The sequence below is a fragment of the Opisthocomus hoazin genome, chromosome Z (genome assembly GCF_030867145.1).
Source record: "Opisthocomus hoazin isolate bOpiHoa1 chromosome Z, bOpiHoa1.hap1, whole genome shotgun sequence".
NCBI lineage: Eukaryota > Metazoa > Chordata > Aves > Opisthocomiformes > Opisthocomidae > Opisthocomus > Opisthocomus hoazin.
Window position 1 is genome coordinate 16,497,209 of NC_134454.1, and position 22,046 is coordinate 16,519,254.

General features: G+C 43.5%; 2 protein-coding genes across 5 annotated transcripts in view; both read right to left on the bottom strand.

Annotated features, from left to right (window-relative positions):
* The window catches only part of PGGT1B (protein geranylgeranyltransferase type I subunit beta), a 41,608-nt gene extending 37,866 nt beyond the window's left edge, over nucleotides 1-3,742 (bottom strand). Inside the window, 1 exon segment of the mRNA XM_075411092.1 lies at nucleotides 3,618-3,742. Within this exon segment, the coding sequence (XP_075267207.1) occupies nucleotides 3,618-3,742 (125 nt within the window).
* Nucleotides 3,743-3,912: 170 nt separating this feature from the next.
* On the bottom strand, nucleotides 3,913-15,443 carry CCDC112 (coiled-coil domain containing 112). 4 transcript variants are annotated; one of them, XM_075411090.1, is made up of 10 exons: nucleotides 15,400-15,443; nucleotides 14,472-14,587; nucleotides 12,581-12,702; nucleotides 10,762-10,851; nucleotides 10,328-10,403; nucleotides 9,344-9,734; nucleotides 8,104-8,514; nucleotides 7,276-7,371; nucleotides 6,540-6,647; nucleotides 3,913-4,001 (listed from the first exon to the last, which is right to left on the bottom strand). In XM_075411090.1, exons 2-10 carry the CDS (start codon nucleotides 14,531-14,533, stop codon nucleotides 3,921-3,923), a joined length of 1,437 nt encoding a protein of 478 aa, XP_075267205.1. In that variant the 5' UTR covers nucleotides 14,534-14,587; nucleotides 15,400-15,443; the 3' UTR covers nucleotides 3,913-3,920. The 4 variants fall into 4 exon arrangements, with proteins under 4 accessions (XP_075267205.1, XP_075267204.1, XP_075267203.1 ...); XM_075411089.1 differs by lacking the exon at nucleotides 15,400-15,443 and adding an exon at nucleotides 15,213-15,282 and having other exon boundaries at nucleotides 6,540-6,641; XM_075411088.1 differs by lacking the exon at nucleotides 15,400-15,443 and adding an exon at nucleotides 15,213-15,282.
* Nucleotides 15,444-22,046: the final 6,603 nt, after the last annotated feature.

The window sequence follows — 22,046 nt, forward strand, 5'->3', positions numbered from 1 at the left end:
AGAAAGAAAGTGTAAACTTACTCTGTAATTACTGGATTCTAAACTATGTCTCTCTACTATTATTATTATTACAAATAAAGTTTTTGAGTATAGAGAGCCAAAAAAGTATGTTGCACACTAAGGTATTTCTATGTGGAACAACAGTATCTTTTAAGCCATTCTTAAGTCCCCCGATGACTAAAAAACTGTCTTTTAAATTGCAAAATTAACACTTCAATGCTTATGCCAGCTCTTCCCATTGATCAGCTATGTGTAACCCAAAATCTGACTCTGGGTAATAACCCACTAGCTCAAGCAAAACCACTACTTTTATAAAAACCCGAAGAATTTACTGTTCAGTTACAGTAAATAATTACTTAAAACCTTGCATATATTTACCAACTTTCACAAACATTAAGTTTAACAATGTTTTATTGAAACTACTTAAAGATGTTTTCACACTATGTTACTAGCTAAGCTACTTCTAATGAGGCACAAACAACATGCCAACTTTGGCACTAGAAACTGCTGCAAACCAGGTCCAAAACCACAAGGCTGCACATACAAGACAGACAATATATCTCATCTATACTTAAAAAATACATATAGCAGATCAATGAATATAAAAACTGGTTTTACATATAGTTCGGTTTCAGTTTACTTATTTAGAGCTGATTCTCTGTGTTATTAGTATCAGCATGAGCAAGGAGCAGCCCGTACAGTGCTGGAATTCACATACGACAGGCAAGAACACCTGGCACCACCGGACAGAGACAGGTACTGACAGAGCCATCTAAATATTGCATACTTACTTCATACACTATCCACCTCACAGAAAATTAACGTACACATGTTCTAAGACTAACAAACACAACTCTTACCTGACACACAGCATGAGGTGTAAAAACTTTACATACAGTGATTTCCACAGAGGGCAGCATTTTGTAAGACAGCTCCTAAGTTTAGCACAACTTTTGCTGTATCTTTTCTTCATGCCTCCTACCACTTCAATTACTGCATTTGTATTAATTTAGGAAGTCAAGCATCAAAGCTTAGCAGCTGAAATTTATTTGTTAATTGACCTACTGGAAGTTTACAAAACAGGTATCATTTGTCTGAAGTTCCCCTCCAAGACATGCAAGTAAAGACATTTCTGATGACAGATTCAGAGTTCTTTGTCTTCAGACATGGACAAAGACTACAGTTTCTCAGCAGAATTCAGAAAGCATTTGAAGTGACCGATTTGAGGAACTGAGTAAGCGTGCTACAAAGAGCACCATGAAGCACCACAATCTGAAAGACTTCAGAGAGCAGGCGAGCTGCATTTTCCTGCAAAACCTCACAGTATTGACTGATCATGTATGAAACACTATCAACCAGATCACGTCAAAACGACTGTTGCTGATGCTGCATGCAGTAACTACAGACAAAAACAATTATTAAGGCTCCGAGCCAGTATCCTAAGTCAAGAATGTGAAATCAAATTTCTTTATTGTTGTACCTACTCTCTTAGTGTTTGACAAACTACAGCTTAAGTTAGAATTCACCACCACCATGTGGAAAATTTCCTCCTCTACCACCCTGCCTGGTGACAACAAATGCAGCTGTTTCTGCTGCAGTGCAGTGACCCAAAACCAACTCACTGACAAATGATTTTTTTTTTTTTTTTTACAAGTCTCTATTTAATTTAGTTGAGTTTCCACATCTAATTTGTCATGGAACCACAGAAACGCAGGAACAAGGGAGGTAAGAACAAAAGGGTGACAGCACTTCTTTCCGCAGCAGTACCAGCTCAGGAGGCTTGCTGAACTCAGTGACCTTGAACTTGTCGAAAAGGCAAACTTAGTACCCTCAGCATCACACCGGTGAAGACAGATTTACGGTTCAGTCCCCTGCCTAGAATTTGTTAACTGACATGCATGTGCACCTGCAGAACACTGATCTAAAAATCAGTGTAAGAGAACCGAAAAACCTCTGGCTGAGTAAAAACTCCATGGCTTCAAAAAAATAGATGGCCGTGATTATTAATCTAATTGAAGGCTTAGACTGTACTCAGCCAGAAATTAAGGCACCCTGGAAATTTCAAACTGACACTTCAAACTTTCAGAAAACAGTGTTTTTTTCAGTGTTGCACAGCCTTTATGTGCAACACACTACGCACTGGCTATTTAATGTATTATGGCTACTACAACCACACATTAAATATAAGCTCAGACCGCTCATTAGTTTCTCAGGAGTTCTCAAAACAATCAGCGTTATGATTAGCATTACTCAGTAAGACTGAGGAAGACCCCAGGCAAAGTGGAGCCTCTGTTCCAGCTCAGTGGCAAACTGCAACAGCTTGGCAATGCAAATCACAGAACAGAAACTCCTCGTTTGTCAAGGGCCTCTGGAGACCACTGGTCCAACCTTCTGGGGAACACGGGGCCTTAGATGAGATGACCCAGGACCCTGACAAACCAGGTCTTCAAGGAGACTCCACCACTCCACAGTGCAACCCATCTGTGGTTAGTTGCTCCAACAGTGAAGAATGTTTTTCCTACATCCAGACAATTGTCTCTGAAGCAAGTCATTCCCATAGCCACCTGCCCCACCACGGTGCTCCTTCATCAAGGGTGCACCCCCACTTTCTCTGTAACTAGTTTCTCAGTAACGGAAGACTGGGATCTGACCCTCCCTCCCCCAGGCTGAACAAACCCTATTTCTTGAGCCTTTCTCCATGTGTCAGTGTGACTAGGGTTATCCCTCTGCGTTATGGTTCTAATACGTCTGCACGTTACTCTAACTTTAATGGCTAGAAAGAGTTAAAGAGTATAGAACGCCTAGACTTCCTCTGGCTGTCTGTTAAAATAACTGACAAAGTACACTGAAACATTTGCTAATTCTTCATGAATAAGATTTTCAGAAATTTCGATTTCACAGATTGTCATAATTTAACCGAGCAAGAAGGAAGATTTGATCAAAGCCATTCAGCATTATTCACAGCACGACTCACAGGACACTGTAACATGAAAAGCACCTGATGGTTTTACCGGTTGAGTAAGAGATCGAATCCTCTACATGTCTCCAAATTTTCATCAAGCGCCGCCTAACAACCAAATTACTGACCCTCTTGCGCCTCAGGTGTCACTGACTACCTTACCTGCAGACTTTAGGTATCTGAAATAGATGCATTCTGACGCCGTAGCAAGGACATGCATCCCTCTAACTCAAAGTGAGGAAGACATTTCACTAGTATTTTAACTCTTACACCAGCTAATAAAGTTATTTCTGCTACATGAACAAGAGTCTCCTGCACGACGAATTCGAGCTACAAAAGTCTCAAGTCATTTATTTTAAAACCGGCTTCCAGAGTGGATTAAAAGAGCGAAGCACACGCCCGAAGACAGCTATAAAAGGATCGGCAACCCCTCCCCCGTGGACGTCGGGGAGCTCAAGCCAGCACCGACGCGGCCCCTACGCCAGCTCCCGGTTCTGAGGGCCGGCTGCTGGCGGGCGGGTTCTGAGGGAGCCTTTCCTTCCGGCCACCGGACGCCCGGCGACCGCCACCCCGAACGGGACCCCGCCCTCCCGCCCCGGAGGCCGGCACGGCTGGTCGTCGTCGGCCCCTCCGCGGCGGGAGTAGGCCGGGCAGCTACCTGCTGGTCTCCAGCGACGAGTACCGCTCGGGCAGGATCTGGAGGCACCGCTGGAAGAAGCGCACGTGCCGCTCCCTCAGGAAATCCAGCCGCTCCCCCTCCCCCGAGCACGGCGACGCCGCCATCTTGCCGCCGCCCGCGACCGGCGCGCACGCAATGCGTCACGGCCCGCCCCCGCCGCGGTGACGCCACAGGTGACGTTCACATCCGACAAAAAAATAAACAAAAAAAAAAAGGGAAAGGTAAATGTACGTCATTGCGTCACGCAAATTTCGTGGCGACTCCCGAGGAGCGCTGGCCTCTTCACAGGCACGGGCGTCGCCGTCCCCCGACAGGCAAAGGCAGGTGCTCGTCTACAGCCCTTGGCTCCAGGCTGGGACAGCCCTAAAAACAAGGCAAAAAAAGGCATGAAGAGCTCACATACATAATCACAGAATCACAGAATGTTCGGGGTTGGAAGGAACCTCTGTGGGTCATCTAGTCCAACCCTCCTGCCGAAGCAGGGTCACCTACAGCAGGCTGCACAGGACCTTGTCCAGGCGGGTCTTGAATATCTCCAGAGAAGGAGACTCCACCACCTCCCTGGGCAGCCTGTTCCAGGGCTCCGTCACCCTCAGAGGGAAGAAGTTCTTCCTCATGTTCAGACGGAACTTCCTGTGCCTCAGTTTGTGCCCGTTGCCCCTTGTCCTGTCGCTGGGCACCACTGAAAAGAGTCTGGCCCCATCCTCCTGACACCCACCCTTCAGATATTTGTAAGCATTTATAAGGTCCCCTCGCAGCCTTCTCTTCTTCAGGCTGAACAAGCCCAGCTCCCTCAGCCTTTCCTCGTAGGAGAGATGCTCCAGTCCCCTCATCATCTTCGTAGCCCTCCGTTGGACTCTCTCCAGTAGCTCCTCAGCTTTCTTGAACTGGGGAGCCCAGAACTGGACACAGGACTCCAGATGGGGCCTCACTAGGGTAGAGTAGAGGGGAAGGAGAACCTCCCTCGACCTGCTGGCCACACTCCTCTTGATGCACCCCAGGATTCCATTGGCCTTCTTGGCAGCCAGGGCACACTGCTGGCTCATGGTCAACCTGTTGTCCACCAGGACATCCAGGTCCCTCTCCACAGAGCTGCTCTCCAGCAGGTCCACCCCAAGCCTGTACTGGTGCATGGGGTTGCTCCTCCCCAGGTGCAGGACCCTGCACTTGCCCTTGTTGAACTTAATCAGGTTCCTCTGTGCCCAGCTCCCCAGCCTGTCCAGGTCACACTGAACAGCGGCACAGCCTGCTGGTGTATCTGCCACTCCTCCCAGTTTGGTGTCATCAGCAAACTTGTTGAGGGTACACTCTGTCCCTTCATCCAGGTCATTGATGAAGTTCAACAAGACGGGGCCCAGTACTGACCCCTGGGGGACACCAGTAGTTACAGGCCTCCAACTAGACTCAGCGCCGCTGATGACAACCCTCTTGAGTTCTGCCATTCAACCAGTTCTCAATCCACCTCACTGACCACTCATCCAGCCCACACTTCCTGAGCTTCCCTAGGAGGATGTTATGGGAGACAGTGTCAAAAGCCTTGCGGAAGTCAAGGTAGACTTTTGAAGACTGGAGTGACATTGGCTTTTCTCTAGTCTTCAGGCACCTCTCCTGTCCTCCAGGACCTCTCAAAGATGATGGAGAGTGGATCAGCAATGACATCCGCCAGCTCCCGCAGCACTCGTGGGTGCATTCCTTCGGGGCCCATGGATTTGTGGGTGTCCAGATTGCTTAAGCAATCCCTCACGCAGTCCTCCTCGACCAAGGGAAAGTCGTCCTCTCTGTAGGCTTCCTCTCTTACCTCCAGGGCCTGGGATTCCTGAGGGCCTGCCTTGGCACTGAAGACTGAAGCAAAGAAGGCATTCAGTAACTCTGCCTTCTCTGCATCCTCCGTCACCAGGACACCCTCCTCATTCAACAGTGGCCCCACATTGTCCCTAGTCTTCCTTTTGCTGCTGATGTAGTTGAAGAATCCCTTCTTGTTGTCTTTGACATCCCTTGCCAGATTCAATTCCAGGTGGGCCTTGGCCTTCCTCGTTGCATCCCTGCATGCTCTGACCACGTTCCTGTACTCTTCCCAAGTGGCTTGTCCCTCTTTCCACATTCCATGGACCTTTCTCTTCCACATTAGCTCTGCTAGAAGCTTCTTGCTCATCTACGTGGGTCTCCTGCCTCCTTTGCTCGATTTCTTTCTCAGGGGGATGCACTGCTCCTGTGCACGGAGGAAGTGACATTTAAACAGCGACCAGCTCTCTTGGACCCCCCTACTTCGAGAGCCCTGGCCCACGGGATTTTGATCCTACTTATAGCCCTGCTTCCTCCACACAGGAACATACAGCTGTACTTAAGTCACGTGACGCATCCATCGTTCTGGTGAGACCGCACCTGGTGTACTGTGTTCAGTTTTGGGTCCATTACGACAAGAAGGACATTGAGGTGCTGGAGCGTGTCCAGAGAAGAACAATGAGGCTGGTGAGGGGTCTGGAGAACAAGTCTTAGGAGGAGCGGCTGAGGGAGCTGGGGCTGTTTAGTCTGGAAAAAGAGGAGGCTGAAGGGAGACCTTGTTGCTCTCTACAGCTACCTGAAAGGAGGCTGTAGTGAGGCAGGTGTTGGTCTCCTCTCCCAAGTAACTAGCAATAAGACAAGAAGAAATGGCCTGAAGTTGCATCAGGGGAAGTTTAGATTAGATATCAGGAAAAATTTCTTTACTGAAAGAGTGGTCAGACATTGGAATAGACTGCCCAGGGAGGTGATGGAGTCACCATCGCTGGAGGTGTTCAAAAAACATGTAGATGTGGCACTTCAGGACATGGTTGAGTAGCCATGAAGGTGACGGTTAGACTTGATGATCTTAGAGGTCTTTTCCAACCTATGATTCCGTGATTCTATGATTCTCCTCCTTACCTGTGCGGAATACGTGAAAGCCGAGGCTGCTGGTGTGAGCAGCTTCGTGCGTTCCTCCTTGGTAGATCTGCACACCCTGGACCCGTCTCTGGCCACCTGAATCTTGACCTCGGAGGGAAACAAAGAAAAAACTTGGCCTTGTTCCTTGATGACCAAATGAGTTACATACACACGCCAGGTCTCCATCATCTGAATAGGTGCAACGTAAACAAGACACACTGGCCAGCCTGAAAAAAACCGTCCACCTCTGCACTATCACAGGAAATGGCAGAAACATGAAATCAGTAAGAGGTGCAACAACTGCGTGCTCTTGTTGAATTTTAGTAATTTAAAAGGTTAGATTCTCAGAACCCAGCCATTGTGACCAAAACTCTTCTGGAAGCCAGCCTAGTTAGTTAACTAATGGTAGAAAAACATCTGAAAATTAAAAACACCAACCATATTGCAGCTCATTTGTATAAACTATAGGCTTTACCCAGAGCAAATATTGCTGGGAGAGAAATAAATTATTTCTTGCCCTTTATTCTTTCCTCTTTTTTTTTTTCTTTTAAACACAATTATGCCTGCTGCATTTTTGTCTCCTGATAATGAGCATGACCTATTATTTAATTTTGTTCCCTTTATGAACCATTTAGAGAAGTAAAAATAATTGCTTTTTGGAGCACTGAGGAAAAAGGTTGTTTAAACAACCAAGGTGCACACATCTCAGTTAAACAAAAAAAATAAAGTAAGTTACCTTCTCTCTTAACTTTGCCAACTTTTTTTCTTTTTCTTGTTTCTCTACTTCTTCAGTATGTTTTTGTAGAATACTTAGCTCCAGTTTATGCAGATCCTGAAACATATAACAAACAGAAAAGCAAACTTTTCTTTGGAAGTAAAACAAATTATATAAAAATACATACACAGCCCTTTCAGTTTATTTTTTTGTTTTGAAATTATTTTGTCATGGTACAGAATAAAGTTACACTAGGTAGCTCCTTGGTACAGCTTGTCCTGCACAAACAAATAGTAGTTACACAGTATTGAAAAAAAAAAAAAGGATCGTAGTAGTTGGTCTCTGTTTACAAAAATTAACTCTAGTGTGAATGCTGACAATAATACTGGCTCTCCAGTAATCAGATTTACATTGAGCTGGTACTGAACTTCACCTTACAGCTACTGAAACCTGCAAGATCTTCACAATCTCTTTCTATTTCACACCTGCAAACAACAACCAGGTCTTTTGACATTTTCTGTAGCATGGAGAGCGACACAGCCTGTTTTTCCCAAACATTTTCACATTGAAGTAAATATAACCACTTCTGTATGCAAAAAAGAACTAAATATGGGCTTGAATAATCCTGTAGAACTTAGATATAGAGGGAAAGCAACATCTGTGTCTAGAATAAAGTTTCATACTGTTTTTTGTGTGTAATGGATGCTGTTATTCATAGTGAATCAAAAATAGACTTAAATGGATGAAACTTGGGTATTAAGGATTTTTAAAAGTGTTGAACAGATTATATTATAGGAGGAAGTAGGTGAATTTAAAACAGCATGCATAAATGGAGATGTAATTACGCACACGCTCTTGAAACTTGGTAATTTCTTTTGTGGCAATTCTCTTCCCTCCCTCCTTTTCAGTTTCCTCTCTCTTCTGTTCAAGCTTTTGAAGTTCCTCCTTTTCTTTCTTCTGCGAGGTATACCCTTCCAACAGTAACTTCATGTGGCATTGGTGCTGGTATTCTTTTTGCTGCTTTTTCTCCTTCTCTTCATCTAGTTTTAGTTGTGATGCTTGTTCCATTGCAAATGTTGCTGCTTTCTGTTTCTTCCATGCTTCAACTGCTGCTTGTTGTCTTTTTCTTTCTTCTGCTTTTTTCTTCTGAGCTTCTTCACGCTGTAGCCATTCTTCCTTGAGCATTTTTTCTGATTTCTCTTTCTCCTTCAAGTGTCCTACTTTTTCTTGCTGCTGCTTTTCTTTCCACTTCTTAATTGACTGCAAGAGAACGGGGTGGGGAAGCTTTCATTAAAATTTTACACATTCTCATTCATTCAGTCTGATGAAAACATATGCTCCAAGGATATAAGCGGCAGACAGGAATTAAAAACATCTACTAAAGGCAAGAAAGTGCCTACGTCTGCTTTCTCACAATTTTTTTTTCTATTTTTATGGATCACACAGGCAGGTTTAATACGTGCCTGAAAAAAAATCATGTCATGGCCTTCATATTACCTTGGAGTAGTTATGAATGTCAGTGTAATATGCTTTTTTTAATGCAAAAATATTTCAGGTCTTAATTTTTTTCTTCAAATTAACAATTCCAAGTACTATTTCATAATTCAGCTTTTATGTCAGTGTATCTTTTATTATCAGATGGATAGTTCTTAAAGGAATCATAGTTCTCTGTCAGTATGGCAGACGTATATTGCCTATACAGTGGGACAGATATTCTTAGGGACAGACGTAATTAGAATGGCAATTTCAGATAGGATCACTTACTGCTCTGGGATTGGCATCTAACTTGCTGGACTACTGCCATCAAAATCATTTATACTTTGGCAATACACAGCCCACTTCAGTGTGTTGTTAGGTCTCTACGTTTATTGGTAATTCTTTAAGACAAATATTTTTGGCAGGTTGAGGATGCTAAAGACTTCAGTTATATACCATCAACTGTAACAGAAATCCACCTAGCACCACCACCAGAAGGGAAAATACAAAAATAAGAAATGCATACATTTAAAAAATTTAAAATTAAAAAAATTTAAAATTTAAAAAAGTACTTTTTCTTAAAGCTACAAAAGCCCTAGATGGGTTATTTTACCTCTTTCTTTCTTTCGTGTAAGATTAGAAATTCTTGATACCATTTGTCATGCTGTTGAATATCTTCTTTTGTTCTTCCACAGAGATACTCAAGGGCTTCATCCACGTAAGATAGCCTTCCTTTGTGTTTTGTCCATACTTTCAGAAAATTTTGATGATCATAATCATCCCAGCCTCCTTGCCGCCCTCCTGTTTGCTGAAGAAATCTTTCAAACTCTATTACTTCTTCAGGTAGATGATTTTCTAGTGTTTTATCAACTGAGACCCTAGCTGACGGTAATTTAAAAACTTTTTCTGATGTTGAGCTGCCTAACGCCCACAGTTCCACTTTTCTCTCAAAAACACTGAGCTCATTAATGGCAGTTTTTTCCTCCTTCAAAAGCTGTTCATATCTGAAAAGAGAATAAACACTGAAATGTAAGAAAAAAATCCAGTATTCATTGTTCATTCACTGAAAATGAATTTTGGAATTGTTCAATGCCACACAAAAGCTATTATTCAAAGATTAAGAACTGAAATGCTAACACAGATGACAGCAGGGTTTTAATGATCCCATAATAAAGCACTACACAATCAGAATTAAGTTACCCTTTTAGCGAAAGCACACATTTATGGCACTCAAACAACTAACTCAATCCCCTTCTGACACCAGCAGGGAGAAGTAAAAAAGCCCCCACCCACTTAAAAAAAAACAACAGCAACAACAAAAAACCCACAATCTAATCTCTTTTGCAGCCTTTCTCTGAAAAGCCATTTCATAGGCAAATCATTGTTACATTGGATCACTGCAATAGCTATGTAAACAGCCTCTCTAATAGGCTGTTTATCAAGATTCTAACGTTGGGAGCCTGAGTTTTGATTTACATACCACAGGAATCACTAGCAAAAGAGTAAATCAAAAGAACAGTTTACTTGATTAATGCAAAGTTTTCATTGTGTCTTATAAAAGCACTTTTTCTTGTAGCTGAAGCATGTATAAACATACATTTGCCTCTGTTCCTCTTTAAAAGTGTTGATTGCATTTTCAACTTCTTCCATCATTTCCTTGAGCTTGTCAACGACTAAAAACAAAAAGAAGAAAAGAGCATATCACTTAAGAAGTCTACAGTATTTACCAGTAATTCAGCACTATTCAGAAATATAGGCACTTGCAGAGACTTCTGGGACACTTTTTTATTTTGGTATACAAAAAAGCAAGCATTTCCATCTCAAATACCTTAAAAGACAGACTTTCATTTATTCAAAAGGTGTGATTTCCCAGTGATTTAGCTAACTGCATGCAAATCCCAGTATAAATTCCTGGAAAAGCAGACAGACTGGAGAAGGACTATACCAAGTCTGCAGGAGAATCATAAGCCCAACTATGCAACAAACCTGTCCATAGAGGAAAATGGTTTTAAATCTGTCATCACAACTTACATTCTGGTGTAGGCTTCACATCTTTTAATTGTTGCTGAAGTCTCTTCACATTATTTTGTATTTTCGATAGCTGCTGCAGGATTTTAGCTTCTGTTAAAATAAAGTGCTTATAGTTCTAACCATTTCTTTGTGCATTAAATTCCATACAAAAACAAGAGCAACAAAATGATCAAAATAAACTGGTGATTTCATTTAAGTGGGGACACAAATTCTGTTTGATCATAAGAAACTGCCATAATGCTAAGCAATTTAACGTGACTGTAACTGAATGTAGCAGGCTGCATGGGCCACGTATTTCCCCACACAGCGTCAACAGATTTTAAAATTAGTAGCTCCTATTTCTAAAGGGGTCAACGGGATAGTCATATCTAGATTAAATCAGCTGGGGTTTTGTTTTCCATCAAATAACCAGAGCTTGGAGAATATTGCTATGCGGATGACATCTCCTCTAGAATTTTGAAGGAGACTCTGACCTGGGCCTCAAAACACTCAGAAATGAAGAGAAAACAAACTTGGAAAGCATATGTGAATGTACTACTAAAATGAGATTATTTGCTATGTTAACTAAAGCAGAATTTATGTTTTTGTGTACTCCAAGCACGCGTGCACTTATTTGCTTTGTTATCACTTGGCTCCTTGTAAGTTCATTAATACAATACTGATGAGGATGAAGTTCTGGATATATCTTAGGTACTAAGGAGCTGTATCTCCTATCCTAGATGATTTGGTTTAAGGAAGGGATAACAGAGTCCAAGACCTAAATGTAACAAAATGTAGCTAACACATGACCCTACTAGTTCCTGCTGAGACCACCCAAAGTGTAAAAGCACATAGATCATGCTTAAAGACCTCAACACAGTAAATGGGAAGTTTGGGGGCTCTAGTACATGCCCTAAAAGATCATACTTTAACACTCCTTCACATCTCACATGTAGTGCCTTACACCTCTCATCTTTGTCCACTTTATTATCTCACAACAGTGTTTCCATCCATACTTCCATGTGCCCTTCTCGCCCTGGAAAATTTTCTGAACTTTTTAGCTTGGTCATTCCTTGGAATTATTTACTTACGGGTTGCAGGATGTAAACACTATGGCAAGTTTCCTTAATTAAAAGACGCACATTCAAACACACACAAATTTGTAAGGTAAGTATATTTTTAGTTGTCTCTATGTGTCCTTTCCCTTCTTCAACTTATTTTGATCTTCTACATTAAAAGGCATAGCAAGATTTATTTGATTACTTTCGAAACAATCTAGGTACTGTGATCAGGGAGTCGCTATTTTTCCTGAAGTATTTAATTGGTCCATAACAGATATCGTAGGACAGACTGTGTACCATATCACAGCACTATTTAGAATATGAATACTTATTATCCATGAATTTGAAAAACGCAAACATGGAACTGTTTAAAAGTATATTTAAAGGCAGCAATCAGTGTGTGAAAACTTATATTGTGGTAAGTACATATTTATTGTACCGTAGCTGGACTACATCAGATTTTGCAATATACATACAAAATTGATTCCAAGTCTCTAAAACAGTAACTTTCCACTGAAGTTGTTGTGGGTGGTATCTGCTGCATTCGAGATTAATGAAGAACAGTTTATAACACAGAAGGTCCAAAATGTTTATGCTTCAGCATTTTGCAAGTGAATTGTTGAAGTCTTCTTTATAAGCAGTACACATGGTGAAATACCACACTTTTGTCAGCGTCTACCTTCCACCTGAACTGATCTGTCTGTACTACTCATTATTAAACCACTTAAACAACAGTAGGTTGAAAAACAAACAAAAAACCCAAATAAAACCCTACTTACTTTCAGTTTTCCTGCTGACAGTCATGCTATGTTCCAGTTCCTGTAGTGTGCTGTATTCTACCCTGGAATCGCTCTTCCTATTGTAAAGATGTCCATTTTTGTCTTTTTCTATATTTGCAAGCCTGGAAAAAAATGTTGCCACAGAAGAAGACACAAATACTCTGCAAAGTCCCAAGATTTTCCAAGCTTAGTATCCAGTTGGGGCTGCATCAACAGGACTGTCTTAGATTTCACACAAATCACTAGTTTGTTCCTACCGGTGTTTTCATAGAAAAATCTTTCTGCAGTGGCAAGACTACACACCAAAGTAACCTAAGAACATGACAAGAGGAAGAAGTTAACAAGGAAATTGCCTTGCTGACAGGCAGTGGTTCACACACTGAAACATACTGAAATTTTATCTGTATGCTCACAAACAGGGACCCTTATGAGAATTTTCACTGGAATCCGCAGGGACAGAGACAGGCTGTATTAATACAGTTGCACACGTAGATGGAGCCCCAGAACAGACAAAGCAGGTACATTCCCTTAGCCTTAACACTAGTAATAGTACTACTGGAACTGAAGATTCAAATTCAAGTTCATTAGCATTTAAATAACTTAAGATATTACAGCTGCTACCTTACTTACCAACTATGCTTTACGTACCGTATAGAGAGCTATAGGTGACTTATGCTTTCTTACTAAGGTCACGAGCTTTAGAGTACAACTCAGAGTGGGATGCGCTTTGCCCTACTACAACCAGGCAGTAGACTATAGGGTTTGACCCACCCAGTCAGCAGCACATACTGTAGTCCTGAGCACAGCTGAGAAGTTTGGTGCTACCATGTTGGAGATCAGAACAGCAGGACACTGGTGCCATGCAGTACGGAGACATCTGGTAGGATTCCCCAATGTTAAGCAACACTACTGACAGCCCAAGAAACTCTTGACTCTCAGTAGCAGCTTGGTTATTCAGCACACTATTGCTGCTATGTGGTTCAAACCCCTTTATGGTGCAGTTTATGGTTCAGAATTTAAATGCTCTGCTGTCCGCTGGAATCCACAGACCAGATCCAATTACCAAATCTCCCCACACAGTGCACTAGAGGCCTTCAGAACACAACTACAGAAGGACAGTGTGCCGTAGTTAAATGGCATGCCTTGTTTGAAGCTGCTTGGGAACATCTACATTACCCAGCAGTCAATGTTTGAGCCATAACCCAGGATCCAGAATTACTAGGGAGGAGCTGATTCAGTCAGTGTAAAACACTGCTGTGAGATTTATGTCACTGTTCAGGGTTCACGACTACAAACCTCGCCCTCAGCCAGGTGGCTACATCAGCTCTTCCTCATACAGCTCACCCATGCAAGAAGAAACCTCCCTGTTCTTTCAGCTGCCAGTGTAGTTGTTACAGCACTTGCTCAAGATGTAACGAAAAAGATTTAAATCACTTCTCTGTCTGAGGTGGCTTGAAACCCCATTTTCCAAAGCAGTGGCCTAGATGAAGTGCTTTCAGTCTTCTGTGAGGAAGCTGTTGTAATGCTGCTGCAATTCCCCTTTTGTTGGTATGTCTTAAGGGCTTTAGGTCCTTAGAAGGGTAAGCAGAGCTGAGTAGGAAAACTGAGAGCTCAGTTATGCCACACGCACTTTCTTTTTTGTGCATCTAGTGCAGCAATAGCTTACTAAAGAAGATGCTCGACCGAAGTCCAAATGGACATAAGAACAGGGCATTTTGGAGCTCATGAGCCTATCCTGAACTACTGCAAAAACCACAATAATCTGCCTGAGCTCCTGAAAAGGAAATCTTTGCCTGAAGGTTTCATTACCAGAAATTCTTACCTTGAACCTTGAGTTATGTTACCTCCAGAACGGCATGAAAATATAGTTATGACGAAGAGTTTAACTTACTGAGTTTTTAGCTTCTCTGCTGTTCTTATGAATTCAACTTTCTTAGCTTGTTCACCTTTCATCTTCCAGTTCTGAAATGGTCGACCAGCACCTGTGGTGCCGGAACGGCTGTCATTCTGTGCATAACAAAGTTAAGCATTATTCAAAAACAGCATTTATTTTTTCAAATGTTCACTGAGCATTTTTTTTAACCAGAGAACACCACGGTGCAGAGTAACAGCACAACTTCAGTTCTATACTGGTGCAGCCCTGCCACTTTTAAGTCACACAGGTATAAAACTGGAGTGATGAGCAACGGCAAGCTGATGGCTGTATACGGGAACGCATTCTTCAGCGGAAAACCGGGAAGACCGCAACATCAGCTTGCTTTAACAGAGGCTGCTCACCACACCGCAACACCAAATCAGGTGTCGACAACCAATGCTAACTCCACCGCCGCGCCTCTCGCGGCAGCCACTCTCTGACAGGGGGTCAGCCCAAGCGCTAGCTTCACTTCTGAAATCCGCTTCGCGCCCCCTGCAGATCGCCAGCTCTTCTCAGTAGCAACCCCTCACGCCCCTCAGGCAGCCCCTGCTCGGAGGGCAGGTCACGGAGCGCCCCGCTCGGGCCGCGCCCCCTGAGGCCAGGCCGGGCCAGCCCCGCAGCCCGCACCGCCTCGCACGCGTCTCCTTCGGCGGCCGCCTCCCGCCGGGCCCGCTGCCAGGGAGAGCCCGCCGGGGCTCACCGCGCCCCGGCCGTTACCTGTTGCCGCCCGGCGGCCGCCGCGGCCACGGCCGTCGCCAAAGCAGCCATGTTGGCGGCGGCCCCGGCTCCCGCCCCGCCCCGGCCCGCCCGCCCGGCGTGTGGGCGGCGGGGCGCTCCCGAAATCCTGCGATTCCCACAGAAAGCAGGCGGGGTTTGCGCGCAGAGGGTCTGCCCCACGTTCTACCGGTCGAGCGGCGGAGGGTGCCGAGCGGCGGAGGGTGCCGAGCGGAGGGCCGGCAGCCGCGCCAGCCCTGGGGCGGGGAGCGCTCGGAGAAGACGGCGGCCTCAGGAGGCCCCAGGCTGTCCTGGGCTGGTGGTGAAGTCCCCTCGGGTGGCTTGAGGAGCTGGGGCGGTGGTCTGGGTGTCACAGCGAGGTGTCCCGTCAGAGCGGCCCGCGGAAGGCCTGGCGGGCAGCGCCGAGCTCTCCCGAGGGCGGGCAGGAATCCCGCCTGTGGAGCCCCATCGGACGCGGGGCAGCAGGCGGTGCTGGTGGCGGGCTGGCACCGCGCCCCGCGCTGCCTCGGGGGCTGCCGCCGATTGGGAAGAGCCGCCTAGGGCTGTAATTTGACTGTGAGGGATAACCATCTTGCATATATGATTTAACACTTTTTTTTTTTTTTTTTTTTTTTTCTTCCCTTTCTCAGCCTGCGGAGCAGGCTTGTTACCGGCTCTGGTTTCATTTGTTTTGGGGTTTAAGGCCTTGTGTTGATTGCTTCCTGCAGGGAGGCTGGAGCATGTCCTCATCATCCTGACAGAAAATAAAGAGTTTCACATTATATAATACATTTTGGGGACTCTGAAGATCGTGTTTTTCACTCACATATACCAATCAAACTTTTAATGAGTTGCCACTTAACATTTCTGCAGAACAGAAATAATCTATTCATGCAGTGGCTTTGCTAGCTAAAGAGATTTTACAAACTGGTGTTTTCCCAGCTGCAGAACACAAGTGTTCACAGATGCTAACCAAATGGCCTAAGCTGAAGACATTTTATTGCCTAATTGATGTTTTTAAGGGCACTTCCCTGATACATTTTTCTCTTTATATTTTATGACTGCACTTACATTTGATTTCTTTGTATTTGCTGAATAGGAATTAACAAGTATAGGAGAACATTTCAAAACCTGAAAATAGTCATCAGCATAAATTAAGGAGGATTGTTCTCACAGATTGCTACCTGAAATGGCTTGTAAAAGTGTTCTCTCCACAGCAGTATTTCAAAGTCTTCTTTGTGTTGTCCTTCACTATTGGATGTAAGAGAAGAAAGTTTGCTTTCTAGAACATGTTTGTAGTTGCTTTCCTTTGGTGACTGTCAGCCCTTCCAAGGCTTCTGTTATTAGGATCAACAAACTGATAACTGGTCAGGGATTGCTCCACAGCAAGCATTTTAGCAAGGTGGCTCTGGTCATGGTGTAATTCAGATGCTGTTCAGTAGTTCACCACCTTCTGGATGGTCAGTCTGTATTATTGTTTGCCACACACTTCACTCATGAGTTACTCAGAATACTGAGGACTTTACAAAGGTGTCCTGGAAACTATGTGCAGAGGTATTTCAGGCACTGGAGCAGAGCTAGGCTTGGCTAGTTCTGGCTCTAAGTGCCAGAGAGGTCAGGCATGGAGTTGTGATGCTGGTATAAAGATGAACCCCGGCTTTCATCTGGGCCAGGATGTTACTTCATTCTTTCTGTGGAGCAGGACTCATCTAAGCCAGGATATGGCTGTGGTGGGGTGGCCTTGACTGGCCACCAGGTGCCCACCAAGCTCTGTCACTCACCCTCCTCAGCAGGACAGCAGAAGAAAATAAGATGAAAAACTGAAGGGTCAAGATAAAGGCAGTTTAATGAGTAAAAGGAAAGGCCATGCTCAGAAGCAAAGGAAAACAAAAGATTTCTTCTCTACGTCCCATCAGCATGTGATGTCCAGCCACTTCCTGTGAAGTAATGTCCCAGAACGTATAGCGATTCCTTTAGAAGGCAAACACCTTAATAACGAACGCTCCCCCTCGTTCTCAGTTTTTTGTTGCTGAGCATGATCCCATATGGTACGGAATATCCCTTTGGTCAGTTTGGGTCAGCTGTCCCAGCTGTGTCCCCTCCCAGCCTCTTGCCCACCCCCAGCCCACTGGCCTTCGAGGGGCTGTTGGAGAGACAGCCCTGGTGCTGTGCCACCACTGCTCAGCAGTGGCCCGGATGCTGGAGTGGTATCAACACCCTTCTAGCTATGAACACAAAGCGCAGCACTATGGGGACTGCAGTGGGGACTGTTAACTGTGTCCTAGCCAGACCAAATACAATGCCACGACTCTTGGGTGGCCTCTGTCCACTTTTTTTAAACAGGTAATCTAGACCCAGAAGAAACGAGCTAGACACTTACATAGCATAATTGTATCTTGACCTCTTCCATACTCCCTGTTTCTCATCTCAGTTTGGTGTTTGAAGTCAGCAAATCCCTGACTTCTCTGTGTGTTTGTCTTCATAAAAGCTTTCAAGATTTTGCACAAAAATACAGTATGGAAATACACAAAGGAGAATTAAAGCTGTTAAAATTTAAAGGAATTGGGTATACATAGAGCAACAAAGCCCAAATAACAGAAAAAGGAGCTGTTAACCTGAAAGATGCAATGGCAACAATCAAAATTGATCACAGCCACTTTTCTTTATGGAAGAGGCCCCGTCTGTCACAGTGGTTGTTCAGCAACATCTCTCATTTTCCTGAAATCCTTCAAGCCAGACAGAGAAAAAGGACCACAAAGTAATGTTGTATTCACATCCACAAGATCCCTGAGGAAATCCGCCTATCTTACCAGAAGGCATAAGCATCCACTGGTTGGATGCAGATTCCCACAAGAAAGAATTCCCCAAGTAGATGTTTCCTTCCAGGTGAACTCGGAGCAGTTTTTTTTAAACTTTAAAAGAAAAAGTGTAAATTAATAATCAGAAGAAATCAAAGCCTTTAACCCTATGGGTACAACTATCCACTATGAAGGCATTCATAGACTTGTCTAGGTATCTGTGGTGGTTTAACCCAGCAGCTGGCAACAGCCGCTCGCTCACCCCTCCCCTGTCCCCCCAGTGGGAGGAGAAATGGGCAAAAGGAGAAACTCCTGGGTTGAGACAAAGACAGTTTATTATGGAAAGAAAGGAAATACTACTACTACTACTACTAATAATAATGAATATGCAAAAGAAATTATACACACTACAATTTTCTCACCACCTGATAACCGATTCGCAGTCAGTCCCTGAGCAGCAGTCACAAAACCTGGAACTCACGGATTTCACAAATTTCTTGAAACTCCTGAAAAAGATGTAACTCCCAGAAAAGTTCAAACTGCCGAGAAAGAAGGGATTCAAACTCGCGGAAAACAGAAGATTCCTGCCCCCCTGGCCAACCCCCATTTATAAAATGAGCGTGGTCCGTGATGTGGAATATTTCCACTGGCCAGCTTGGGCTTGCTGCCTGGCCGTGCTCGCTCCCAGCTCCTGCTCAGCTGCTGAACATGGGAAACTGGAAAAAAAGTCCTTGATTTCATAGCAACAACTGAAAACATGACTGTTAATGACATTCTTCTCATACTAAATCCAAAACACAGCAGCTACTGGGAGGAAAATTAACTCTATCCCAGCTGAAACCAGGTCAGTATCTTAGACTAAAAAAGCACCCAGTTGCTGCTAACAACATGGGCTTTGCTTGTATTTTTGTTTGTGAAAACAGTGTTTCCACTCTAGTCTAGCCTAAGACTCACAGGTCAGAATTAAACCAACTCAGGGCATCAGCCAGAATATGAAAAAAAAATGTAAGCAGATAAAAAAAAAAAAGCTATTACAGGTACATGGATGATATGTGCTTATTCTGAGGCAGTGTAATAATGCTCTCTGGGAGCAGGGGAGCAGGGTAGGGAGGGCAGCTGGCAGGTACATCAGCAGTAAGTGCAGGAATGAGCACGGATGGTACAGTTCTGCACTGAGAAGGCAGGCTGCTTTCATCTTTTTAGCTTTTGTCCACCAGGTGTCATCTGAGAAGCGTCTGATAGCTACTACAGGCATAGCTTTTGTATATTTTCGTTCTAAATACCAACAGCAAGCTTTTACTGTCTATAGCTAACATAGCCTACACCGAGCCCTTTGGCTCTCTCTATCCATCCATCCATTACTTTCTATCTTTACAGGGTGATCTGTCCCCATACTGGCGCCATCATCTCCCCTTCATTTGTTGAGGACAGAAAGTGGACTTTTCTTCTCCCTGTGACATCAGTCCTGGAGCGCTAGCAGACCTGACAGCCTGGACACAGCAAAGGTTTGTTGCTCTGCAGCCACACCTCAGTGTCAGTGTCCCCCAGTACCTTGTCCTGCCAGTTCCTCGCCCCAGAAGTCAAAGAGCTTCAGGCTAGTCAGTGGCAGTACAGAAGATCCCTTTTCTGTTCCCCACATGAGTGCCTGTTCCACTCACCCTCACTGATGTTTGCATAAAGCTGTGCTTTAAGTAGAAGGGACTTTTTGTGGTGACACAATAGCAAGGAATTTGTCTTTGAAGTTTAGTTCTGTGTAGAAGGTGTCTCCAAAGAAACAAAAAGCGCAAGATAGAGAAAGAGGCCTGGAGTCAGTAGCTTAGTTTTAGTAAATGTTTGTAGGAGAATGGAGATGGTAGGAATAAAAAAAATCTGTATTCATAATGTCCACAGAAATATCTGCTCATCTCAACTACAATTTGCTTTCTTTTCTCTAAAACACAGCCTGTGTCTTTCAAGAAAGTAAACCTTTATTTGAACCCTGATTGAAGTCTAGATTTCACGCAAAAAGTAAAGTGGAAGACCAAAAGGGAAATGAAAAAACCTGAACAAATCCACTTGACTAATCCAAAGGTCCCAAGTAACAGGAGCACATAATGGTAGTGTTCTTCACTCTTTCCTGATTTATAACTCTGTGAATGACATCTGAATCTGATCTCTTAATAATTCATCATATTCCTTCATTTTTTCCTCTAATTCTTTCCTTCATTTTTTCCACTTTCTAGAATTTCCTCATATATTTTCACATCATCTCCCGTTCTTGACTCTTCTGTAATTCTCTCCTTGTTCATCTCCCTTTCCTGTTATAAAAGGAAAAAGAAAATGTTTCCCACAACTGTACTTGAAACAAAGAAACAAAATGAGATAACAAGCCTACTAGTAAAAAACAAACGTTTCCTAATGTGTTTCTTAAGCCTCAAAGGTTTTCTTATAATCATTCTGAATGGGATGAAGGTGATAGTCCTAAGTTCAAATCCCAGTCTTCCAAAATACCTTCCTTCTTAGATCTGGCAAGCAGAAGACAGAAATGTGCTCTGGCAAAATTACAGAAAGTTTTAGGCTTGGCCAAACCTCAACACAGCAAAAAGTTGGATGCTCTCCCTGGTACACATTTGTATATTCAGTCAACAACCTTAGCAGCTGCTTGTGTTGGAAACTGGCACACTGCATAGGTCACACTACTGACAGCATCAGTCACGCTGGGGCTTCAAGACCTTACTCAGCAGCTGTCTCTGCCACTTCTTTTTCATTGTGAGATTTTAATTTGTCAACTCCTTTGCTAGTTTTCTGTAAGTGATTATTAATGCAGTCAAATGTGATGAACTTCCTTATGCCTTCCCTTTCACTGCCCTTTTCTGTGGCTTCTGCAAAAAAATGGGCTGCCTACTTTGGACTGTCAGGAGCTTTTCTTCTTCCTGTCACATAAAGGCCAAGAGTCTACTAACTCAAGCCAGTCTCAGCAGCACTCCAAAAACCTCACATAAGTCAGATAGATGAGAATGCATTACCAACTTAATGAAGGTTCTCTAGTGAAGTGCGCCCTGCAGAAAAGAGAGGTGTTCCTAGATGCGTGAGGAAAATGGCTGGCTGGCAAACCTGACCTGTATTAGGAGCAAGTGCAAGGATGTTTGTGCACGAAAGCAAAGCTGCCATACACAAATAAAGAGAATCACTTGGTCTGTCACAAGTGTATGGCCTGGCATTGCTACAACTGGAAGTATTTAAGAGTTTTGGAACTGATTTTGTAATAGGCACATTAGAGCTCTAAATTTTTATGATTACTTTTCTTTTTCTCAGTCCTAGTCCCTACAGTTTACTGTGGTAGCTAAGAAAGCTAAGTGATTAAATTAATAATCAGAATTAAATTTTTAATCACAATTAAAAAGCTACATTTTCAAAAGTTGTACTTCTACATTTTTCATTTGTAGTTACTGGAAGTCCTTATGCTTAAGCAGCTAATGGAGCATGTGTGTGACTTGGGACTATAACTTCACAAACCAGTACAGCACTACACATATGTCAATCACAGTCACAGTTTTCGCCTCCATTATTCTGGATATATGGCTGAAAGATGCAAGACACATTCACTGCTAAGTAACATGGAAGCAAGTCTCTGTAGTTTAAAAAGAGAAAATATAAGGAAAAAGTCCATTTACAGAAAAAAAGTAATACTGTCCAAATTCAGATTTAAAAATAAACTTGAAATTGTGACAACAGTTACTATTTTCATGGCCACCACAAAGCTACCCCAGTTTCACAGCTTGTTCCAGATTTCAGCAGCACTGAGTTAAATGTTGTGGGTTTCGCAGATCTGCTCTTGTAATGAAAACAAGCAGTTGGCTAGCAAGTTTTATTCACGTTTACTGAGTATTCTTTCACCAACACCCATTTATCAAAGAGAAACACCTTCCAGACCATATTAAACGTTGCCTCTAATTTGACACCTGGCCTCAGAGCAGTTTACCGTAAAACATGACAGTATCTGTGCAAGAATATACCTGTCTGTGCCAATATTAGGTCAAATAAGAGTTTGGGCAAAAGA

Coding starts and splice junctions, on each gene's coding strand:
- CCDC112 (XM_075411088.1), bottom strand. CDS start 15,263: ATGGCTGCTTTGGCGACGGCCGTGGCCGCGGCGGCCGCCGGGCGGCAA. Junction 9,735..10,327: donor AAAGAGGAACAGAGGCAAAT/GTATGTTTATAC, acceptor TTCTCTTTTCAG/ATATGAACAGCTTTTGAAGG. Junction 8,515..9,343: donor TACACGAAAGAAAGAAAGAG/GTAAAATAACCC, acceptor GTTCTCTTGCAG/TCAATTAAGAAGTGGAAAGA.